The following is a 21800-nucleotide window of genomic DNA, read 5'->3' as shown; positions in this document are numbered from 1 at the left end:
CGAGGCTTCCGGCGGCCGCATCGCTGGACCGTTGGACAGGTGAGTAAATGGCTGGAACTCCGCTTTAACCACTTGCCGACTGCCGCACGACTATTTACGTCGGCAGTCAGCCCCTCACAGGCAGAGTGACGTAGATCTACGTCGCTAGCCTGTGAGGGTCTAGGGAGCGAGCGCCCCTGCATGGTCACGGACCCCCCCGCGCGTGTGACCGGCGGACCCGATGTCCGCCAGTCACTCGGCGATCGTCGCTGCAGAGGGAGAAAGGCAGGCGGCTGATGTAAACAAGCCGCCTGTCATTCTCCCCTGTGTAGAAACAGTGATCATACGGTTCTACTATGTAGGACCGTTGATCACTGTTCCTACAGCTCAAGCCACAGCCAATCACAGTTAGAATCACGCCCCTAGAGACACACATAACCCCTCCCTCTAAAAAAAGTTAACTCCTTCACTGCCAGTGTAATTTTACAGTAACAGTGCATATGTATAGCACTGATTACTGTAGAAATGTCACTGGTAACCCCAAAAGTGTCAAAAATGTCAGTCAAGGGTCCGATCTGTCCGCCGCAATGTCGCAGTACCGCAAAAAAAAAACGCAGATCGCCGCCATTACGCGTTAAAAAAAAAACAACAAAAATGACAAAAATCTTTCCCTTTGTTAGTAAACGCGATAACTTTTGCGCAAACCAATCAAAATACGCTTTTTGCGATTTTTTTTTTACCAAACATATGTAGCATAAAACAAATTGGCTGAAAATGTTAAAAAATTTTGATTTTTAAATTTTTTTTGGGAATTTCATATAAAAAATGTGAAAAATATTGCTATTTTTGCAAAATTGATGCTCTTTTTTTGTTTATAGCGCATGACCAAAAAATCGCACAGGTGGTCAAATACCACCAAAAGAAAGCTCTGTTTGTGGGAAAAAAAGGACGTCAAATTTGTTTAGGTACAGCGTCGCACGACCGCGCAATTGTCCGTTAAAGTCACGCAGTGCCGAATCGCAAAATAGGCCCTGGTCAGGAAGGGGGTAAAATCTTCCTGGGCTTAAGTGGTTAAAGGGAAGCGTACTGGTAGACCAAAAAGAAAACATCAAAGCGTCAAGATAGAAAACTTGAAGCAATATGCCTTGAAAACAGAAAATGCACAACAAAACAAATGAGGAACAAATGGTCAGAAACTGGAGTCAATGTCTGTGACTGAACTGTAAGACATTGCCTAAAGGAAATGCTATTTACATAGAAGGCCAAGTGAAAACCATCATTACCACCTAAATAGAAAAAAACAAGGTTACAGTGGGCTAAAGAACAGCAATCATGGACTGTGGATGACTGGATAAAAGTTATATTCAGTGATGAATCACAAATCTGCATTGGGCGGGGTGATGATGCTGGAACTTTTGTTTGGTGCCGTTCCAATGAAATGTATGAAGATGACTGCCTGAAGAAAACATGCACATTTCCACAATCATTGATAATATGGGGTTGCATGTCAGGTAAAGGTACAGGGGAGATGACAGTCATTAAATCTTCAATAAATACACAAGTATATATTGAGATTTTGGCCACTCTTCTTATTCCATCACTTTTAGGATGTTTGGTGATGATGACATAATTTTATAGGATGATAATGCATCTTGCCATAGGACAAAACCATGAAAACTTTCCTTCAAGAAAGACATACTGTAATGTCAATGACATGGTCTGCAAATAGTCAGGACCTTAATCCAATTGAAAATCTATAGTGGGAATTAAAGGATGGGCTTCATGTTCAACTCGAACATCGGGTGTTCGTGTGTTCGCTGAACGCCCACCGACGAGCACCCCATAATGCACCGCACAATTGCTGTGCATTAAGTGCTTGTGATTGGCCAAAGCATGCACCTGACCTGTATGCTTTGGCCAATCACAATACAATGTCCTATTAGAGCCATGATTGGCCAAAGGCAGGTTGCCTTTAGCCATTGATGGCTCAGGGGCTTAGTCCATGCCCCACACTGTATGAGGCTGCTGCTTACACAGCAGCCGTGTATATTGTGTTACAATAGAGATTAGGCAGGTAGTTAATGGAGAGTGAGTTCAGTCAGTTTAGTGCAGTCAGTGTAGTGTACAGGAATACTTCACTTTTAAAATGTATGGATATGTTGTAGTCCTATGTCCCTTCTTGATGCTCCCCAAGTTTGGTGTCCCTGTCACTTGGTTCGTGAGCAGTGCCTTGTCACGCTGACCAATATGTTAAAGACTGGAAGCAGTGCCATGTCAAGCTGACTAATATTTCACATAGATGACAATGAGCACTGAAACCTTAAAACTGGTCTAGGCAGGAAGGGGGGTGAAAGTGCCCTGTAAGTAAGTGGTTAAGGGGAACACTATTACAAAATTTTAAAAAAAAAATGACATGCCCCCCTCCCCCCGCCCCTAAATCCATACCAGGCCCTTTGGGTCTGGTACAGTTTTTAAGGGGGAAAAAATTGGAAAAAAAAACATCCATACCAAAATCCATACCAGACCCTTATCCGAGCATGCAGCCTGGCAGGCCAGGAGGGGGGGGCGAGCAGGCGCCCCTCCTCCTGTACCAGACCAGGCCGCTTGCCCTCAACATGGGGAGGGAGCTTTGGGGTGCCCCCCAAAGCACCTTGTCCCCATGTTGATGGGGACAAGAGCCTCTTCCTGACAACCCTGGGCTGTGGTTGTGGAGGTCTGTGGGTGGGGGGCTTATCGGAATCTGGAAGCCCCCTTTAACAAGGGGACCCCCAGATTCCACCCCCTATGTGAATGGGTATAGGGTACATCATACCTGATGCTTTTGGGTATGGGGCACTAGCTTGCCCCCCTCTTTCCTGACCTATCAGGCTGCATGCTCAGGTAAGGGTCTGGTATGGATTTTGGGGGGATCCCACACTGTTTTTTTTTTTTTTTAAATTTTGGTGTGGGCTTAAAATCTATGCTATACCCTAAGGGCCTGGCATGGACTGGGGGGGACCCTACACTGTTTTCTTTTTTTCATTTTTTTTTTTCATTTTCTTTTTATCTGTATTGTCAAGAGTCGGCAATACATTACTCGCAAGCAAGTTTAAATGACATTTTTTCAGTCACTATTGCTGCAGCAGGCTCCATACATTGTACAGATGTGCCACTTTAAGGGGACCCCCTAGGCACGATATTTAAAGGAATTTTTCATTTTCATTGTTTCACGTTAATCATCATTAAAATCACTGCTCCTTCAAAAATTATCGTTGTAAAAAAATATTTTTGCAATGATACATATCCCCCAGGGCAGTACCCAGGTGCCCATAAACTTTATGCAAATAACTAGCATATAATCCTTTAAAATGAGGACTTTTGATTTTTCCTGTCCATGTCCCATAGACTTTAATAGAGTTTGCATGTTCGCTAGAACTTTTTCCCTGTTCGAGATGTTCTGGTGCGAACCGAACAGGAGGGTGTTCGGCCCATCCCTAGTAGGAATTAAAGACAATGGTCCAACCTGCAAAGCTGATCTGGCAATTGCAATAAGAAAAAGTTGGAGCCGGATTGATGAAGAATACGGTTTGTCAATAGTTAAATCCATACCTTCGAGAATTCAAGCTGTTATAAAAGCCAGAGGTGGTGCAACAAAGTACTAGTGGTGTACTGTAGTTTTTTTTTTCATGATTCCATAATATTTTTCTCAGATTTGAGTGATTCCATATTTTTTTCCTCTGCTTGATTTGCAAAAACAGTTGCAATTGACTACAATTTTCTTTCTTTTTATTTTTGTTATATGTGTTTCCTAAAGCCAGAAGGTTGGAATGTTAAATAAAAATAGATTTGAGGCATGTCAGTGATTCGTTTTTTTTTCTACACAAACAACTGAATGAACATTTTCCAAGAGTGGTGATTCCATACTTTTTGCCAGGGATTGTTTTTCAGACTCTTTTTTTGGATGCAGTGGGGAAGGATTACAACCTCTGTCATTTTTTTGCAATTTTTATCCCTAACTCTCGGTCCTAGTAACACTTTCCTAATACAATGTCTCACCAGAACAGAAGGTAGGGGTAAATCTCTAAAAAGGGCGCAAACAACGACAAGAATACTTTTTATTAGAAGAATAGGGGAACCCAAAAGCCCCCACTATCTCTGTTATATACAGTAATGTTGCCTCTGTCCCCAGTTGGAGATTAAACTAAGAGTGAAAGGAGAGGGAAGAAAAGGGGGAAGAAAGGAAGGGGAGTGGGTGAAAGTGTGTGTGTGTGTGGGGGGGGGGGGAACCCCCGACCTCTAATGACCAGATCCCGGGGCAATTTTCCCTCTTAAACCATAGTAGAAAAAAAGGACGCAAATTGGAAGAGTATTGAAAATGATATTCCAAACAGTCTAGGTAAGGCTATGAGTTTCAGATTTATCGTGCTCACTAGCAGGTATACTTTCCATATATTCAATGATGTTCAATTCACAAGCCCAGGCAGCAAGTGATGGGGGTTCAGGCTGACGTTATTTTCTGGCAGTAACAGACCCAGTCACTGTCAAAAACTGCCTGAACAAGCTTTTCTTAATTGGTTTGTAGGAGCTTGGTCATTCTATTTCATCCGCCAGTATATTCAAGTCCCGCTCCCATTTGGAGAGAAATGGAGGTGGTTTTTAATTAGATTCCTGCAACAAAATTTGGTAGATATGAGAGGGTGGGCGATCAGGTCTATTGGACTGAGACAGCAATGATTCGAGCTCTGTGGGAACCCTTGTCAGTAGGTCTGAGGAGGAGAGCTGTATAAGGTAATTTTGTAATTACATGTACTCAAGCCAGGTCAACAGAGGGTTATGGCAGCTTGAGAGAACCTGAGAGAGGGGTTAGATGGTTCCCCCACTCAACGTATGACACAATAAAAGATTATCACTCCTTTGCCATGAAAGGAAGGAAGAACTAGTCAGAACTAGTCAGTGTTGGGGGGAAGGATGCTGTTCAAAGCAGGGAAATAAGGTCTGAAGAGATCAAGTCCTCTTTGAGGCAGGGGCGGATCCAGAGTCTAATCTCGGGAGGGGCACTGCTAGAAAATAAACTTTTGCTTACAGAACTGAATGTAGAACTGTGTTGCTGTAGAACGGCTGCAGCACACCTCTCCATCCGGGACTCATGCCCCTACAGCCTTCCTTCATTGGTTTTGCCACGGTGAGTTGGGGGAGGCAGGGCCATCCATAATAGTGATTGAGAAAAAAAGAATGAACAACAGTTCAGAAAGTGGGACTTTAAATGAGGCTCTGCCCAATGGGGCTAGACACCTCCATCCATCACACACTTCATTTAAAGTCCCATTTCCCCCCCCTTTTTTACCGCTCCCCCTATGTATTACCCTCTTCAGGCAATGGGTTATATTCTACTAATGTACAATGATTACTGGCATATTATTATGTATCTACTATATCATGTATCTACTATATTATCTTTATATAAGCCCACTGCCCTACGTACCCGTCTTTATTATCCTTTTTTTACCATATTCCCCCATATTCATAATAGTGATTGGACCCTGGGCAAACATTTTTTTAGGGCCCCCCCCCCCCCTATTTTGAGGCATACAAAATAAAAAGAAGGTAGATTTAAAATCAGTTTACTGCAGCAGATCACACAGCGATTGCAATTGGTTGTCAAAGGTCACAGTCTGCCATTACCGCTCACTCACTGGTTGCTAGAGGTTACAACACCTAATATCTGCATGCTGATTGGTTGCTAGAGGTTACAGCACATCATAAGTGCTTGCTGATTGGTTGCTAGAGGTTACAGCACATCATTACCGCTCACTGAGCAATGGAGCAATCCCAAATAATTGAGCAAGTAAAGTGGCACATTAAAATACATACTACAGGAGATGATCAGAGACTGCAGACGGTCAGAGGCTGTGGACATACAGTACTACAGGAGACGGTCAGAGACTGCAGACATAGTACAGTAATGGTCAGAGGCAGCGGACACCCTACAGGAGACTGTCAGAGACTGCAGACATGGTACAGGAGATGGTCAGAGATGGGATACACAGCAGAGGACACGGTCAGAGATGGGGGACACAGCAGAGGACACGGTCAGAGATGGGGGACACAGCACAGGACACGGTCAGAGATGGGGGACACAGCACAGGACACGGTCAGAGATGGGGGACACAGCACAGGACACGGTCAGAGATGGGGGACACAGTACAGGACACGGTCAGAGATGGGGGACACAGCACAGGAGACTGTCAGAGATGGGGGACACAGCACAGGAGACAGTCAGAGATGGGGGACACAGCACAGGACACTGTCAGAGATGGGGGACACAGCACAGGACACGGTCAGAGATGGGGGACACAGCACAGGACACGGTCAGCGATGGGGGACACAGCACAGGACATGGTCAGAGATGGGGGACACAGCACAGGACACGGTCAGAGATGGGGGACACAGCGCAGGACACTGTCAGAGATGGGGGACACAGGACACGGTCAAAGATGGGGGACACAGCACAGGAAACAGTCAGAGATGGGGGACACAGCACAGGAGACAGTCAGAGATGGGGGACACAGCACAGGAGGCGGTCAGAAATGGGGGACACAGTCAGAGATGGGGGACACAGTCAGGGATGGGGGACACAGTCAGAGATGGGGGACACAGTCAGAGATGGGGGACACAGCACAGGACACTGTCAGAGATGGGGGACACAGTACAGGACACGGTCAGAGATGGGGGACACAGCACAGGAGGCGGTCAGAGATGGGGGACACAGTCAGAGATGGGGATGGGGGACACAGTCAGAGATGGGGGACACAGTCAGGGATGGGGGACACAGCACAGGACACTGTCAGAGATGGGGGACACCGCACAGGAGGCGGTCAGAGATGGGGGACACAGTCAGGGATGGGGGACACAGCACAGGACACTGTCAGAGATGGGGGAAACAGCACAGGAGGCGGTCAGAGATAGGGGACAAAGTTAGAGATGGGGGACACAGTCAGGGATGGGGGACACAGTCAGGGATGGGGGACACAGCACAGGACACTGTCAGAGATGGGGGAAACAGCACAGGACACTGTCAGAGATGGGGGACACAGCACAGGACACGGTCAGAGATGGGGGACACAGCACAGGACACAGTCAGAGATGGGGGACACAGCACAGGACACTGTCAGAGATGGGGGACACAGTACAGGACACGGTCAGAGATGGGGGACACAGCACAGGAGGCGGTCAGAGATGGGGGACACAGTCAGAGATGGGGATGGGGGACACAGTCAGGGATGGGGGACACAGCACAGGACACTGTCAGAGATGGGGGACACAGCACAGGACACGGTCAGAGATGGGGGACACAGCACAGGAGGCGGTCAGAGATGGGGGACACAGCACAGGAGGCGGTCAGAGATGGGGGACACAGTTAGAGATGGGGGACACAGTCAGGGATGGGGGACACAGTCAGAGATGGGGGAAACAGCACAGGAGGCGGTCAGAGATAGGGGACACAGTTAGATATGGGGGACACAGTCAGGGATGGGGGACACAGCACAGGACACTGTCAGAGATGGGGGAAACAGCACAGGACACTGTCAGGGATGGGGGACACAGCACAGGACACGGTCAGAGATGGGGGACACAGCACAGAACACTGTCAGAGATGGGGGACACAGCACAGGACACGGTCAGAGATGGGGGACACAGCACAGGAGGCGGTCAGAGATGGGGGACACAGTCAGAGATGGGGATAGGGGACACAGTCAGAGATGGGGGACACAGTCAGGGATGGGGATGGGGGACACAGTCAGAGATGGGGGACACAGTCAGGGATGGGGATGGGGGACACAGTCAGAGATGGGGGACACAGTCAGAGATGGGGATGGGGGACATAGTCAGAGATGGGGGACACAGTCAGGGATGGGGGACACAGCACAGGACACTGTCAGAGATGGGGGACACAGCACAGGACACGGTCAGAGATGGGGGACACGGTCAGAGATGGGGGACACAGCACAGGACATGGTCAGAGATGGGGGACACAGCACAGGAGGCCGTCAGAGATGGGGGGCACAGTCAGAGATGGGGGACACAGTCAGGGATGGGGGACACAGTCAGCACAGGAGACAGGCAGAGACCTTTCAGAAATACACAGATTTGCACAGCTCAGGGTTTCAGGCTAGCAGTCATGCTGTCTATGGAGGGAAAGCCATACCTTGCCATCATGCACTTTTAGAGGTCTGGGGGTGGGGCATCCACTGAAATCTCCTCTCCTACTCCATCTACAGTATCTCATTATGAGTGCACAGGCTGAAAGGGGCGGAGTCAGGGCATCAGTGGAGCTCCCGGCCCCACCCTCCCTGTGCTGGCTGTGTAACACAGCTTTGCTTCCTGTGTCCGTCCTCAGTGAGCTCTGTCTGCAGTGCTATTATCAGGGCAAACAGGGAAGCTCCTTTGGATGTCGGGAGGGGGGGGGGGCAATTGACCCGTTGCCCCCCCTGGATCCGCCCCTGCTTTGAGGTGTGTCCAACGTTTAGTTTACTATGATACCATCCACTATTCGGAGGAGGGCCACATCTTGGAAGTATAGGGCAACCTAAGGCAGAGTAACCCCACCCCTGACCTTGAAGAAAGGTTGGATTGCGGAGTTCTTGGGTTCTTATGAAACCAAATGAAAGAACCAATAGCCGTGTTAACAGCCCTGAAACAAGCCTGAGCATGGGGGGGGGGGGGGGGCAGGGATAGCCTGAAAGGTATATAAATGTTTTGGCAAGACATCTATCTTTACTGCATTCATACGACCCAAACAGGAATTGTGTGCTTTATCATAGGTTTTGAGGCATGTGCGGACATTTTGTAGTAAGGGGGAATAATTAAGGTCAGCCACAGAAGTTAATGTTGATGGAATATGGACATCCAGATATATTAAGGCCGTCCTTTGCCACAAGAAGGCAAAATACAGAGGAGTGAGGTAGTGAGATATTGAGAGCTGGGGTCTTATTGTATTTTACCTTGAAGTTACTGACAACCCAAAATTCTTGAAATTCTTTACTTATAGAAGAGATAGAAATGTGGGGATTGGTGACATATAACAGGAGACCGTCTGTGTAAAACATTTTTCTTTTTTATTGGTAGATCATGAACAAGAAGCCGGCACAGAAGAAGGTAAGCGCTTAACAATAAAACCTGAGATTTTTTTTACATGAATACTTTTCTTTCATTTTCTTTCATTTTTCAGCTGAACTTTGGTCAAACAGCAAAATAAACAGATATAATCCATATATAGGAGCTATTCAAAATGAATGACAGGTTGCAAAAGAGAGTAGGACACACCCTAAAAAATTATTCAAACATATTAATAGTAAAAAGGTCAGGTCTGAGCATATAGGCACGTTGCTAGATAATTTTATGTTGGTGATTAGGGACAAAGAGAAGGCATACTTTTCTCTGTATATACTACGGAAAATGGGAGAGCTCAAGTCCTTAATGGGAATAATATTGACATACCCCAAAATGATCCACAATGGCTCAAAACTGATTTTGTCCAGAAACACTTAGACAAAATAAAGGTGAATAAAGCACCTGCACCAGCCTTACAACCACAGGTCCTCAAATAGTTGATTTCTAAGCTATTGTTTTTCATGTTTACCTGTTTAATGACTTGCAAAGTATCAATAAATTGGCTTAAGGCCAATGTAGTACCTACATTTAAAAAGGGACAAAGTCTTTACCAAGTAACTGCAGACTGGTTTGTTTAACTATTATAGTTAAGAAGATAACTTACTAATTTACTAAAAGACCACATAGGGCTTTTAGCTAGAAAATAATATTTTAAGCAATAGAAAGCATGGATTCATGAAAGGCCAAAGTTTTCAGAAAAATCTGATTTCTTTTTATGAGGAGGTAAATAAAAACTTAGACAAAGGAGTGGCTGTGGACAAAGTATACTTGGATTTTGCAAAAGCGTTTGACACAGTTCTCCACACACGGCTAATGTGTAAGGTAAAGTCTACAGGCTTAGAAAAATCAGTTTGTAAATGGATAGAAAACTGGATAAAAGATCGTATTCAGAGAGTAGTGGTTACTGATTCATACTTTGAATGGTCTAAGGTTATCAGTGGTGTACCACAAGGTTCAGAATTGTGACCTTTACTTTTTGACATATTTATAAATAATATTAATTTTGGGATTAAAAGTACCATTTCAGTGTTTTCAAATGACACCAAGGGGTTGCAAAATCTGGTGCAGCTCTGCATAGAAACCAATCCAATTCCAGGTTTATTGTCAAAGCTTAAAGTGATACTAAATTCTTGTTTTTTTTTTGTTAAAAATAACAAAGATGGCATACTTACCTGCTCTGTGAAGTGGTTTTGAACAGAGCAGCCATGATCCTCCTGTTTTCCAGCCCCTTTTCGGCTCTCCTGGCCCCTCCCGCCTGTTGAGTGCCCACACAGCAAGCAGCTTGCTACGGGGGCACCTGAGCTGAGCTGCTGCGCTGTGTGTCCATTCAGACAGGGAGCTGGCCCTGCCCCCTCTCTCTCCTCATTGGCTCACTGACTTTGATTGACAGCAGCGGCAGCCAATTACGTCATGCTGCCATCTCAGCCAATGAGGGCGGAGAATCACAGGCAGCAGGGGAGGGCTAGGCCAGGGGGCAGGGGGGCAATTGCCCTCTAGGCCGCTCTAATGCCCCATAAAAAGGCTGCACCTCTTCTGCCGCAGACATGCCAAAAGGATTGCAGACAAGGACAGAGCACAGGCCTCCCCCTCCCCCAGCATGGATGGTGTAAACTGTGTCTGAGCAGAGGCTGGTTCCATGCCCCACTGGAGCCCCAACTGAGCTGTTCCAGCTCCCCCCCCCAACCGACCCCTGCTGGTGAGGTCGGGAACCCGGTTTTGGCCTGTGAGTAGAGAGTACCTGGAGCAGCCTGGAATGGGGGTCAGGAGGAGGCTGGGAAGAGGGGGAGTAGGGGGGGGGCAATTCGCTGCACCATGGGCCTCTTGTTTTTACTTGCCTCCACAGGCTGAAAGTTGCCAGTCAGCCCCTGCCAGGCAGCCGAGACACTCCTGCAACATTGCTGGTTTGAGATGGGTAAGTATTAGGGGGCTGAGGGGGGCTGCTGCACACAGAAAGCTTTTTTATCTTAATGCGTAGAATGCATTAAGATAAAAAAAAACTTCTGACTTTAAAACCATTTAATTGAACAAGCTGAAGTTAGAAGATGATTGGCTACTATGCACAGCTGCACCAGATTTTGCACTCTCCAGTTTTAGTAAATCAACCCCCAAGAGGAATAACGTCCTTACAGGATATCTCCAACTTACAAGCCAACCTCAATGTACTGTTTAATTGGAAAACTATGTGGAAAATTAGGTTTATTTTAATAAATGTAAATGTATGCACTTAGGGGCTAAAAACATGCATGCATCATACGTCATACATACTAGGAGGAAAACAGCTGGGGAAGTCAATAGTCCAGAAGGATCCGGTTGTTCTGGTAAATCATAAACTTAATAGCATGCAGTAGCAGGCTGCAGTTTCTAGAGCTAGCAAAATCATTTCTTGTGTTAAAAGACGTATAGACTGCAGAGAGAGAGAAAGAGAACTTTGCTCTTGTACAAATCATTAGTAAGACCTCATCTGGAATATGCAGTTCAGTTTTGGGCACCAGCTCACAAAAAGGATATCAGGGAACTGGAGAAAGTGCAGAGAAGGGCAACCAAACTAATAAGAGGCATGGAAGAGCTCAGCTATGAGGAACGATTTATTCTCTCTTTAGAAGTGGGGATTAAGGGGGATGTGATCAACATGTACAAACACATAAGAGGTCCATATAGGTCCATGAACTTGCTGTAGAGTTAGTCACTTTCCGGTCAGGTCAGATTTAAAGAGTAACTCCACTTTTGTTGAGAAAAAAACATTCCCCTCTGGGTAATCTATGTACAAGGATTTTACCAAACTTTGTTTCGGATTCCTACCTTCGGTTATTCTGAACAAAAAGGCTGTTTGTTTGTCAATGTCCATAAAGCTGGAAATTCCTGTCCACCAGCAGGAAATTACATTTCTGGGGGACATAACGTGTGTAGCAATTGTATACACTATATTATTTTTTTTTGTATTTGCAATTTTTTCCCCATGAAAGTGAAATTACCCTTTAACCTTCCCATATGTAAAGGTTTCCAAACAGTAAGATTAATAAAAAATGCGGAATAGATTCCCTCAAGAAATAGTTCTGGCTAGCTCAGTAGATTGTTTCTAAAAAGAGCTGGATCCATATTTGTGTGCTTTATTTTTCTATTGGTTTAACAGGATGGATTTGTTTCTTTTTTCAACCTAACTATATGACTAAGTTTTACCTCTTGAAATATTTGTACTTTTGTTTATCCATTTCTGAGATTTATAGAAATGTGTCCATTCTGAGATGCCATACAGCACAGCATTTTTCAAAAAGAAGTAGGCAAGTTGTTCAAATTGGGTCTCAGCTGTTGCCAACATGTGGTAGCTAAGCTATAGAGGAAAAGTAAAAAACAAAACTGAAAAGCTGCTGGTGTAAAATTGGAAGATGAATTTCTCCATAGTGGCTGCAGCTACAAAGATCAGTGAGATCATGTATTATTAAAGTGGAGCTGGTTACCTGGTTCGTCTAGTTCAGGGGTACTCAAATATAAAATTGAAAGGTCCACTTACCAATTTTCCATTCAGTCCGAGGTCCGGAAAAGTGACTGTCAAAAGATTTCTCATTGAGGCCAATGTTAAAAACTGGGAGTAGTGATAAACCAAGCTGACCAAGATTTCTCATTGAGGCCAATGTTAAAAATCTGGAGTACTGCCATACCAAGCTGTCCATGGTAGCGAATGTACGTAAATGTCTCTGTACTGCACCTCTTCCTAGCTGCTACAACCTCTGCAACACACACCCCTCTCCTCTGCCCTCATCTTCCCCAAAGGTCCCCCATCTTCCACATGATTACCTTACTAAAATACCTTTCTGTTGCTGGCTGCCATATCTTCCTTCTCCTTCTTCCCTATGCACGTGTTGTTTGACACAGGGGGCAGGACTAGGTAGCAGTCCCGCCCATTCCCGACATCACAGCTTGAATTTGACAGGTGCAGTCTCTCATTGTGGCTGCACAGTGCACACCCATCTGTTTGTTAGCCAATCCCTGGCTGTTCTAAATGTTCCCATTGCTGCAGGTCCTTCTGAGCTAGAAGGTAACATTTATATCACCAGAATTATGCCGGACAAAGCCTCTGTACAGCGGGACAGCGGGACAGTCCTGCCCATGTTGGGAGGTATGCTGTCATCCTACCGATCTTCCTGTTGTCCCGGCCCCATTATGTGCCCAGGCCCCTTTCATGAGTACTGGCTGTACCCCCCTGATGGCGGCCCTGAGTAGATGTCTCTTCACCGCCTGCCGCCGAAGCCCGGTTTCCCTCAGGTCCATGACTACTACAGGGGACTACAACTACCGGAATGCAGCGTGGTGGGGGCGCTTAGGCGCGAGGAGGAATAAGTTCCTCCTCCGCTGTGAATGCTGGGCGGCGGGCGTGTGACATCACTGGTTGCTAGACGCTGGGCGGCCGGTGATCTAGTAATCAGTGATAAAAGGAATAGGCAGCTTCAGCACAGACCGACGCTGTCAGATCTAAGCGCGTCTGGGTCCAGGATGCGGCCCGGAGTCCGTCTATTGAGGACCCGGGATCTAGGCAATATGGGCAGAAGGATGTCACAGGTCACAGCCAGGTGCTCACAGTTGAGATGCCAGGGCCGGGCACAGAGGAGTGAAGAAAGAAACAGCTCTGGTGAGCACAGCACTGGATCATGGGACAGGTGAGTGGCTGTTTATTAAAAGTCAGCAGCTACAGTTTTAGGAGATTCTGACTTTTAATAATTACAAAATTGACTGGAGTCCCTCTTTAAGTTTATTTACTCACCTATGTAGATGCAGTATAGGTGGGATGCAAGCAAGAAGTACCTAGTGTAATGCTTTTAGTTTGTCTGCTCTTTTAGCAGTAATATACTTAATATCTTGTTGAAGATACAATATATTATATAATACTGTATATATTACATATGATAAAACACTAAAATGAAAATCACAACTACATTTTAGAAAACTTGTGTTAGTTTTCTTAATGCGGAGCTCCACCCAAAAGTGGAATGTCCGCTTTAGGCACTCCTCTTCCCAAATATTCCACACTTGGCATGTCTTTTTTTTTGGGGTTTTAACAGGAGTTCTCCTCTCCTCTTGCAATCTTCTGGGACACGTCACAGATCCCAGAAGATTGCCCGACCAATGGGAAAGCGCTGCGCAGCTCACGCATGTGCAATGCACACCCAGCTGTGAAGCTGCAAGCTGTCACAGCCGGGTGCCCACACTTGCAATGCCGGCGCCATAGAGAGGAGAGGTAGAGAAGCGAGGCTTCGGGTTGCCGCATCGCTGGACCGTGGGATAGGCAAGTGTATGTTTATTAAAAGTCAGCAGCTACACTTTTTGTAGCTGCTGACTTTTAATAAACACAAAAGTGGGTGGAACTCTGCTTTCAGGATTAGAGCATAGCCACTTTGCAAAGTGAATGTTCACGTATCTTAGTGAATGAGTTGATGCTATGTTCACTTTAATCATCAAATCATGCACAAGCAAAAACATTTTTTTTTTCGAATTCCCTGCATTATGATTAGGTATTGAAAGTGACATAGATTCGCCTTTTTACTAAGCTAAGTAAAAATACATTTTACAAAGTGAAAGAAGATATAGGAACCAATAGGTTCTAAGCCCACACAAATCAATAGCAAAAATAAATAAACTACAATAAATAGATGCGTGTTGTAAAGTGTAAAAAACATCTCTACCATGAAAAGAAACAGAGGAACTGCGCTCTTATATCATAAAATACATACATAGTTACATAGTTACATAGTAGGTGAGGTTGAATAAAGACAATAGTCCATCCAGTTCAACCTGTGTAGATGTGTGTGGCCGTAATCATCTCACATAGCCCTTAATGCCCTTAATGTCCTTGAGATGTAAGTCTAAGAGTCTTTTGAAAGCCACCATACTTCCCGCAGAAACAACCTCTTGTGGTAGAGAATTCCACAATCTTGTAGCCCTAACAGTAAAGAACCCCCCACTTTGCCTGAGGTTAAAACGCTTCTCCTCTAATCGCATTGTATGCCCTCGAGTCCTCATGCAATCCCTTCGACTGAATAGCTGTTTTTCTATGCCGAGATCACCATTGAGATATTTATAAATTGCTATCATGTCCCCCCTCAGGCGTCTCTTCTCCAGGGAGAATAAATCAAGCGATTGCAGACGCTCTTCATAATTAAGGTCCTCCAATCCCCTAATTAGTTTAGTTGCCCTTCTCTGGACTCTCTCCAGCTCCAACACATCCCTCCTGAGGACTGGCGACTAGAACTGGACAGAATACTCCAGATGCGGTCGGACCAGAGTTTTATAAAGTGGAAGGATTATAGACTTATCTCTGAAATACATCCCTTTCTTTATGCATGCTAATATTCTGCTAGCTTTGGCAGCTGCCGCTTGACATTGCATACTATTGCCTAGTCTATCATCTACCAAGACTCCCAGATCTTTCTCCATTTTTGATTCCCCCAAGGGATCCCCCCCCCCCTAATGTGTATTGTGCTTTTATGTTTTTAGTCCCCAAGTGCAAAACCTTACACTTCTCCACATTAAACCTCGTTTGCCATGTCGTTGCCCACTCTGTTATCTTGTCCAGGTCATTCTGTAGGATATCTGCTTCAAGTGCAGTTATTGCCCTGCCCAATTTTGTGTCATCTGCAAAAACTGATATCGAACTACTGATCCCGTCCTCAATGCTGTTTATGAATAAATTGAACAAGGTAGCCATATCGCCATAATGAATAAACAATAGTAAATAAACAAATAAATACATCTTTATTTAAATTATAGAAAATACATAAAAATTGTGAAGTCCATGTATAAATCCCACATGTGAACAACGTCCTCAGTGAGTATAGGAAAGGTTCCTCTCCACTAGTATTTTTCTCACACTTTGCACTCACCAGACTTAATTGACCCCTATTACAGAGAGTCAAAGTACGCATATGGGAAAATCCAAAATGTCATACAGGAGGTCACAGGAATGAATTCCAACCGCTTCTGTCATCCATTCAATATATATATAAATAGTGTATTCAAAGCTCCAGTGTTGCCATATAGAGAGGGAGAGGAAGGAATTCTTTCATGGTGAAGTATTTCAAATCATTTATTTAAAAAAGAAGGTTGTATTGCACTTACAGCATGTATTGTATAGGAATCGCCGGTTTGCGATCCACCTGCATTCCAGCTGACCGGAAATGGCGTATCCCAAACACCACCCAACACGGTTTCGTCAGGCTGTGTATGACGTCCTCAGGGGTTTTCACTTTACAAAGTGAAAATGTAAACTACTAACTGAACAGTCTCCTTAAAATGATTGTGAAGTGTTGTTTTATTTATTTTTTGTTAAAATAACAAACACATTATGCTTTTTTGCCCTGTACAATGGTTTTGCACAGAGCAGTCCTGATTCTCCTCTTCCTGGGTCCCCTGTTGGCGCTCCTGGCTCCTCTGTCCCGCTGAGCGCCCCCTTAACAAGCCAGTTGCTATAGGAGCACTTGTGTGTGCTCACTCTCAAGCAAAAACTTTCTGCCTTTAAAACCACTTTAGGTAAATCAAATCCTTTGTTTTTTTTTTTTCAGTAAACAATAAATGCATATGTACCCAATTATTTTTGCTTTCTCTTTACAGGTGGAGATGAAGAACCCAGAGAAGGTATCGTTTGTAACATAATTTTTAAATTTAGTAATCATCACATCTTTTTGTTTTGTCTTTGAAGCTGATTTTACAATAAATCAAGGAAACATAAACTTCTGTAATATAGTAATGTGCTTTGCAATAATAATGCTGTACAAACAAACGACTTACATTTGTAGGAAAACAATATGTGTCATACAGAGTAGTACACATACACATACACATACAACTCATGCACATGCTACCTAACCTTCCTAGCAAATAAGCATGGACAATGGTCTATGTACATTAGGAATAACCTAAAAATGCTTAGCTTGGGTTATAGCAGCTTCAATCTCTGTAGGCAACCAAGGCTCCAGGCTGTAACTTCTTTGGTCTTGTGAAGTCCCCCCTGTTCTTGTGTTGTAAAGGAGCTCTCTGGCACAAACCTTCCATGCCGTTATGGAGCCCTGGTTGCTTACAGAGATCGAGAAGCTGCTATAAACCAAGCTAAGGTACTTTTAGTGTATCCCTATTGTACACAGACCACACTCATTCACTAAGAAGGCTAGGTAGCATGTGCATGTGTTGAATGTTTGTATATCTGTAATACTTTGTAAACATTGTTTTTTTATTGTAAGTAGTTTGTGTGTGTGTACAGCATTATTGTTTAGTTCAGTACATTAATATACTTTGGAGGTTTATGCTTCCTTGCTTTTACTACAGTGACCAAAAAGATACAAACAAAACACAAATAAACAATGAAAAATATCCACTAGAACATGATCTATAAGAAAATACAGTTTAAGAAACCACTGACTGTCTTTCTAAAAGTAGAACTAGACACTCACAAAGGTTTACTTCGTTTTGTGGAGCAATGTGAGCAAAATAGAATAAATTTTTTTTTTTCTTTTATGGCGTTGACTGTGAAATGTTTGTTGTTGAAAATGGGGAGAATTAGCTTAAAGACTAAGTTCACCTTTTCAGGCAGAATTTCACTTCAGCCTTCAGCTATTTAGCACACGGGCCTGCCTGATTTGATTCAAATTGATAGTTTGTTCAAGTGGGTCCTCCTGTTCCAAAGTTCTAGTAAGTCTAAAGGAAATTGTACAGAGATTGTACAATCAAATTGCATAGTGAAGGGCAATCTTTATACAAGTAAAAAGGAGAGAGTGGATGGAAACACTCAGCTGTCATGCTTCGTTCACACCTTCACATATCGGGAACTTACGTTCCCGCAAACGTATTTTTAAGGGGGGGCCTTTTGGAGCTTTTCCGCGCATCACACATAGGGCCGCACATTCACTTGGGCTACCCTATGCTCAACTATTGCCCTAAAGAAGCTCCAGAACTTTTGTTAGAGTGGAGTGTGATGTCTTTTTTACTGTGTTTTTTGGTGCATCGCACTGAGTTTCTGAAACGCACACCGATGCATGCATTTTCTGTGCTGTTTGCCATGCATTTGTAAACAGATGTGAATGGAGCCTCATTATTCTTGTAAACACACCAATTCCGCTTTCAGGCCCCATATACAGTAGTGGGAGCTCACGTTTTTGCACGTTTTCCCTTTGATCCACATAGGGCAGCCTGTTAATTTCAATGGGCTGTCCTACACATGGCAAAGTAGCTCATGGACATTTTTACATGGTGCAAGTTGCATGCTTTTTACTGTGTTTTTTGCGGCTTTTGCGTTGTGGCAAAATGTGTGTTTGCAGTTCCATTAACAATTAATGGCAAGGAAAGCGCAACTAGTTATTTAAGCTGTATAACAATGGCCATACAATATACAATCTGATTGTAAAATCTCTGTACATCAAGGACGTCCAGCCCCAGAGAATTTAGCATGCGGACATAGCAAACATAGCAGCTGTGGCAGCCTATATTGACAAGACAGGCAAATTCACTTGTGGAGGGATGCAAGGGATGCTATGCAAACATAATTGATGGGGGAAGGTTGTGAGAATTTGTATAAAATAGATCAACCTAGTTTCTGATATCAGATCCTCATCCCTGATTGATAGTACAAAATAAAAAATATCCACTGGTCCTAGAACCCAGTAGGATTGGAGAATATGGGACTATAACGGGTCTGATATCATCAGTAAGGAGGTAAGCAAGAAAAATCTATAAGTGAATACAAAAATAGTTTATTGCACATATCTTTAAAATAAAAATAGCAGCAAATACAGGCAGCATAGACATTGCGGCATGTTAACGATAGTGTGATATAACAGCGGTGAGCAGTAATATTTGGAGTTGCTAATTCGATGCATTTCACAAGAGAGATTCATGCTTCGTCAGGAATATAAGCAACTTTGTTCACCTAAAGGGAGGCTATGATTTAAGAAAGCCATAGTACATCACATAAGAAGAAAATGGAGACAAAAAGAAATGACATATGATAATATACCAATCAAACATTAAAGATTTAACAAACAGATATTTTCTGTACCTTAAAGCATATACATACACATGCTTACCAAACTTCATATTATTGTAGCCATTTTAATCATTAGCTCGACCGCAGGTACCGCCTATGCCGACACCTCGCAACCAAACAACCCCAGGGGGGCCATGATGGTCCTCCCAAGGGGGTGGTCATATTATGTAGGTTGGACCAATCTTAGAAGGGACCCCACCACAGCAGGCAATAGGTGGATACAACGTTCTCTGTAAGGGATTGCAAAATTGTAGCATAAGCATTGGGGCAAATAAGATGAATCTTGAGGTAAGGGTCAAATGCCCTTACTGAGTTACCATATCCCCAATTAGGCTGATAACCCCTATTATTCAAGTGTCAACTAAGGTGAAAATCTAAATGCCATATCAACCTTATATATTTAGTAACAGTTGTAAGTAGGTTAAAAAGAAGGGGGCAAAAGAGCCAGGGTTAATAATAGTTATTGGTTGGTTTTAATTCCCAAACAAAAAAAAGGGGCAATGAGAAGGAACAGAACACATGAGCAAAAAGTGAAGGATAATAATCATGGGGAGGAAATACTAGACAAAGGGAACAGGTGGTTCCCTATAGATATTATCTTCATAATGATCAATCCAAAAAGGGGGGGGGGAGGCTTAGAACAATATTTGAGGATGCTAAATAAAGCTCCTAGAGAAGAAGGGAGTTGCAGGTTCCATAACGGGCACACAAGCAAAGTACGGCGGCCGCCAGAGGCCGCTAATCAACCCTGCGGTACCGCACAGTTCCGGTAGTAAACCGGAAGAGATGGAACCCAAAGGGGTCCGCATCTCTGCTTTGCGCCCGAACCCACATATAGGAGGGCCAAGAAAAGCGGTCCAAGCAGCACCTCCAATCGAGCCATGTAAAGAAAGAAAGAATAATTGAAATATATTACATACAATGATAGTAACAGATTGCAGAATGTACATAAATAAAAAATTCAAAATACAATACCAAAATAGACAGAATATTGTTGTATAGGTAATAATACATATGTATCGGATTACCTATATGTGAACACTATAAGAATTTAGGTGCTCACAAATCACATACAAAGAGACCTGTGCCCTACCTCCCACCCAAAACCCAAAAACCATTGAACGTAATATAAACGCCAAAACAAACAACATAATGGAGAACAACAACACAAAAAAAAAGGGGGTGGGGGATATATGAATTTGTGTATGTTTAGACTACAAAGAAGAGAAGGGAAGAACCTTTGGGCCCCATACATGCACAGATAATACGGCTCCAGAACCAGTGAATTTCCCATCCCATCAGGTTCTGAGAACCATGGGAGGGGGTATGTGGTGATGGTCATACTCTATCGTCATAAAAAAGGCTTGTAGGAGACTGCCGTATTAAGGCCAGGCTAGGACGTGGCTTGTAGGTTGAAGATCCACTTGGCCTCTTTTTGAAGAATTCTGTTGTCGAAATCGCCCCCACGAGGGTTGATGGGGATGACCTCGAGAACAGAAAATGTAATGAAACTGGAATCAAAACTATGGTACACACCTACATGCTTGCATATAGGTGTGTAGATGAGCCCTACTTCCATATAATAAAGATGATCTTGGATTCTTTTGGCCAGTCTCCTCTTCGTCTTTCCTATGTAGAATGCCCCACACCGACAGTTAGCAATATAAACTACCCCCTCTGTTTGGCAATCTGCATAGGCTCGGCATTTGTGTGTCCCTCCTCTAGAGAGGGGGAAGGTGTCACCTTCCAGGATCCATGGACAGTAATCACATGACCCACATCTGTAGGTTCCTATGGTAGGTTTTTCCCTATCCTCAAATGATGGGGGTATACTGTAATGGCTATGGACAAGAGAGTCCCTAATAGACCTAGATTTTCGGAATGTAATCTGTGGCTGTGTCGTGACATATCTGGAGATCACATGGTCCTCCCGTAAAAAGTGCCAATTTTTGACAGAATGTTCCTAATTACTTTATGGTCCACGTTATATTTGGTGATAACTCTAGTGGTATTATCTTTTTTGTCCTTTTTGTAGCCAAAGATAAGTTTGTCTCTTTCCAAAGATCTAGCCCTATTGTAGGCTCTCTTGAGTACTCTATTGCTGTATCCGCGAATATGTAGACGTTCGCGGAGAGCATCCGCCTCTTTCTTGAAGTCAGCCTCCCTGGTGCAGATCCGAGATACTGGCTGTACGGAATGCTCTGCACCAGTGGGTGTGGGTGTCCACTATCAAAATGAAGGTTGTGAGTTTTAATGAGGTCAGGGCAAGATGTGTGTACTAATGAGGTCAGCTGGTAAACTCCTTCCTGTGTCTTACTGGTTTCTCCGTCCCAAATTCATATACCAGGTAGTCTCTGAAGATTTCTAAGAAATATAGCAAGGACTAAGGTAAGGCCTTGTTCTAAAAATCAAAGAAAGCTTTTATTTTTCTGCAACCAAGGTCCATTAATGGTATATTGGTACATAGAGGAGCTAGAATTTAGAAAAAAACAAAAAAGGTGAACTTATCTTTTAAAGTTGAACTTCAACATTGACACAAGTATTAGTAAATGGATAGAAAATGATATCATATTTATATGTTTTACATTTCGTAAAATGTTTCTTCAGCTACGTTCTGGTTTCCAGGCCTAGGCAAATGGTGTCATAC

General features: G+C 43.9%; 1 protein-coding gene across 1 annotated transcript in view; it reads left to right on the top strand.

The window, feature by feature from the left end:
* TNNT2 (troponin T2, cardiac type) overlaps positions 1–21800 on the top strand; it is a gene marked incomplete at its 5' end in the record, with an annotated part of 83384 nt that overhangs the window by 19139 nt on the left and 42445 nt on the right. Inside the window, 2 exons of the mRNA XM_082246787.1 lie at positions 9085–9114; positions 16729–16752. Coding sequence (XP_082102913.1) covers positions 9085–9114; positions 16729–16752 — 54 coding nt within the window. The remainder of the gene's footprint in view (positions 1–9084; positions 9115–16728; positions 16753–21800) is intronic.

The sequence above is a fragment of the Pelophylax lessonae genome, assembly GCF_965119305.1.
Source record: "Pelophylax lessonae genome assembly, chromosome: 2".
Classification (NCBI taxonomy): Eukaryota; Metazoa; Chordata; class Amphibia; order Anura; family Ranidae; genus Pelophylax; species Pelophylax lessonae.
This window is presented reverse-complemented; position numbering and strand designations above follow the sequence as displayed.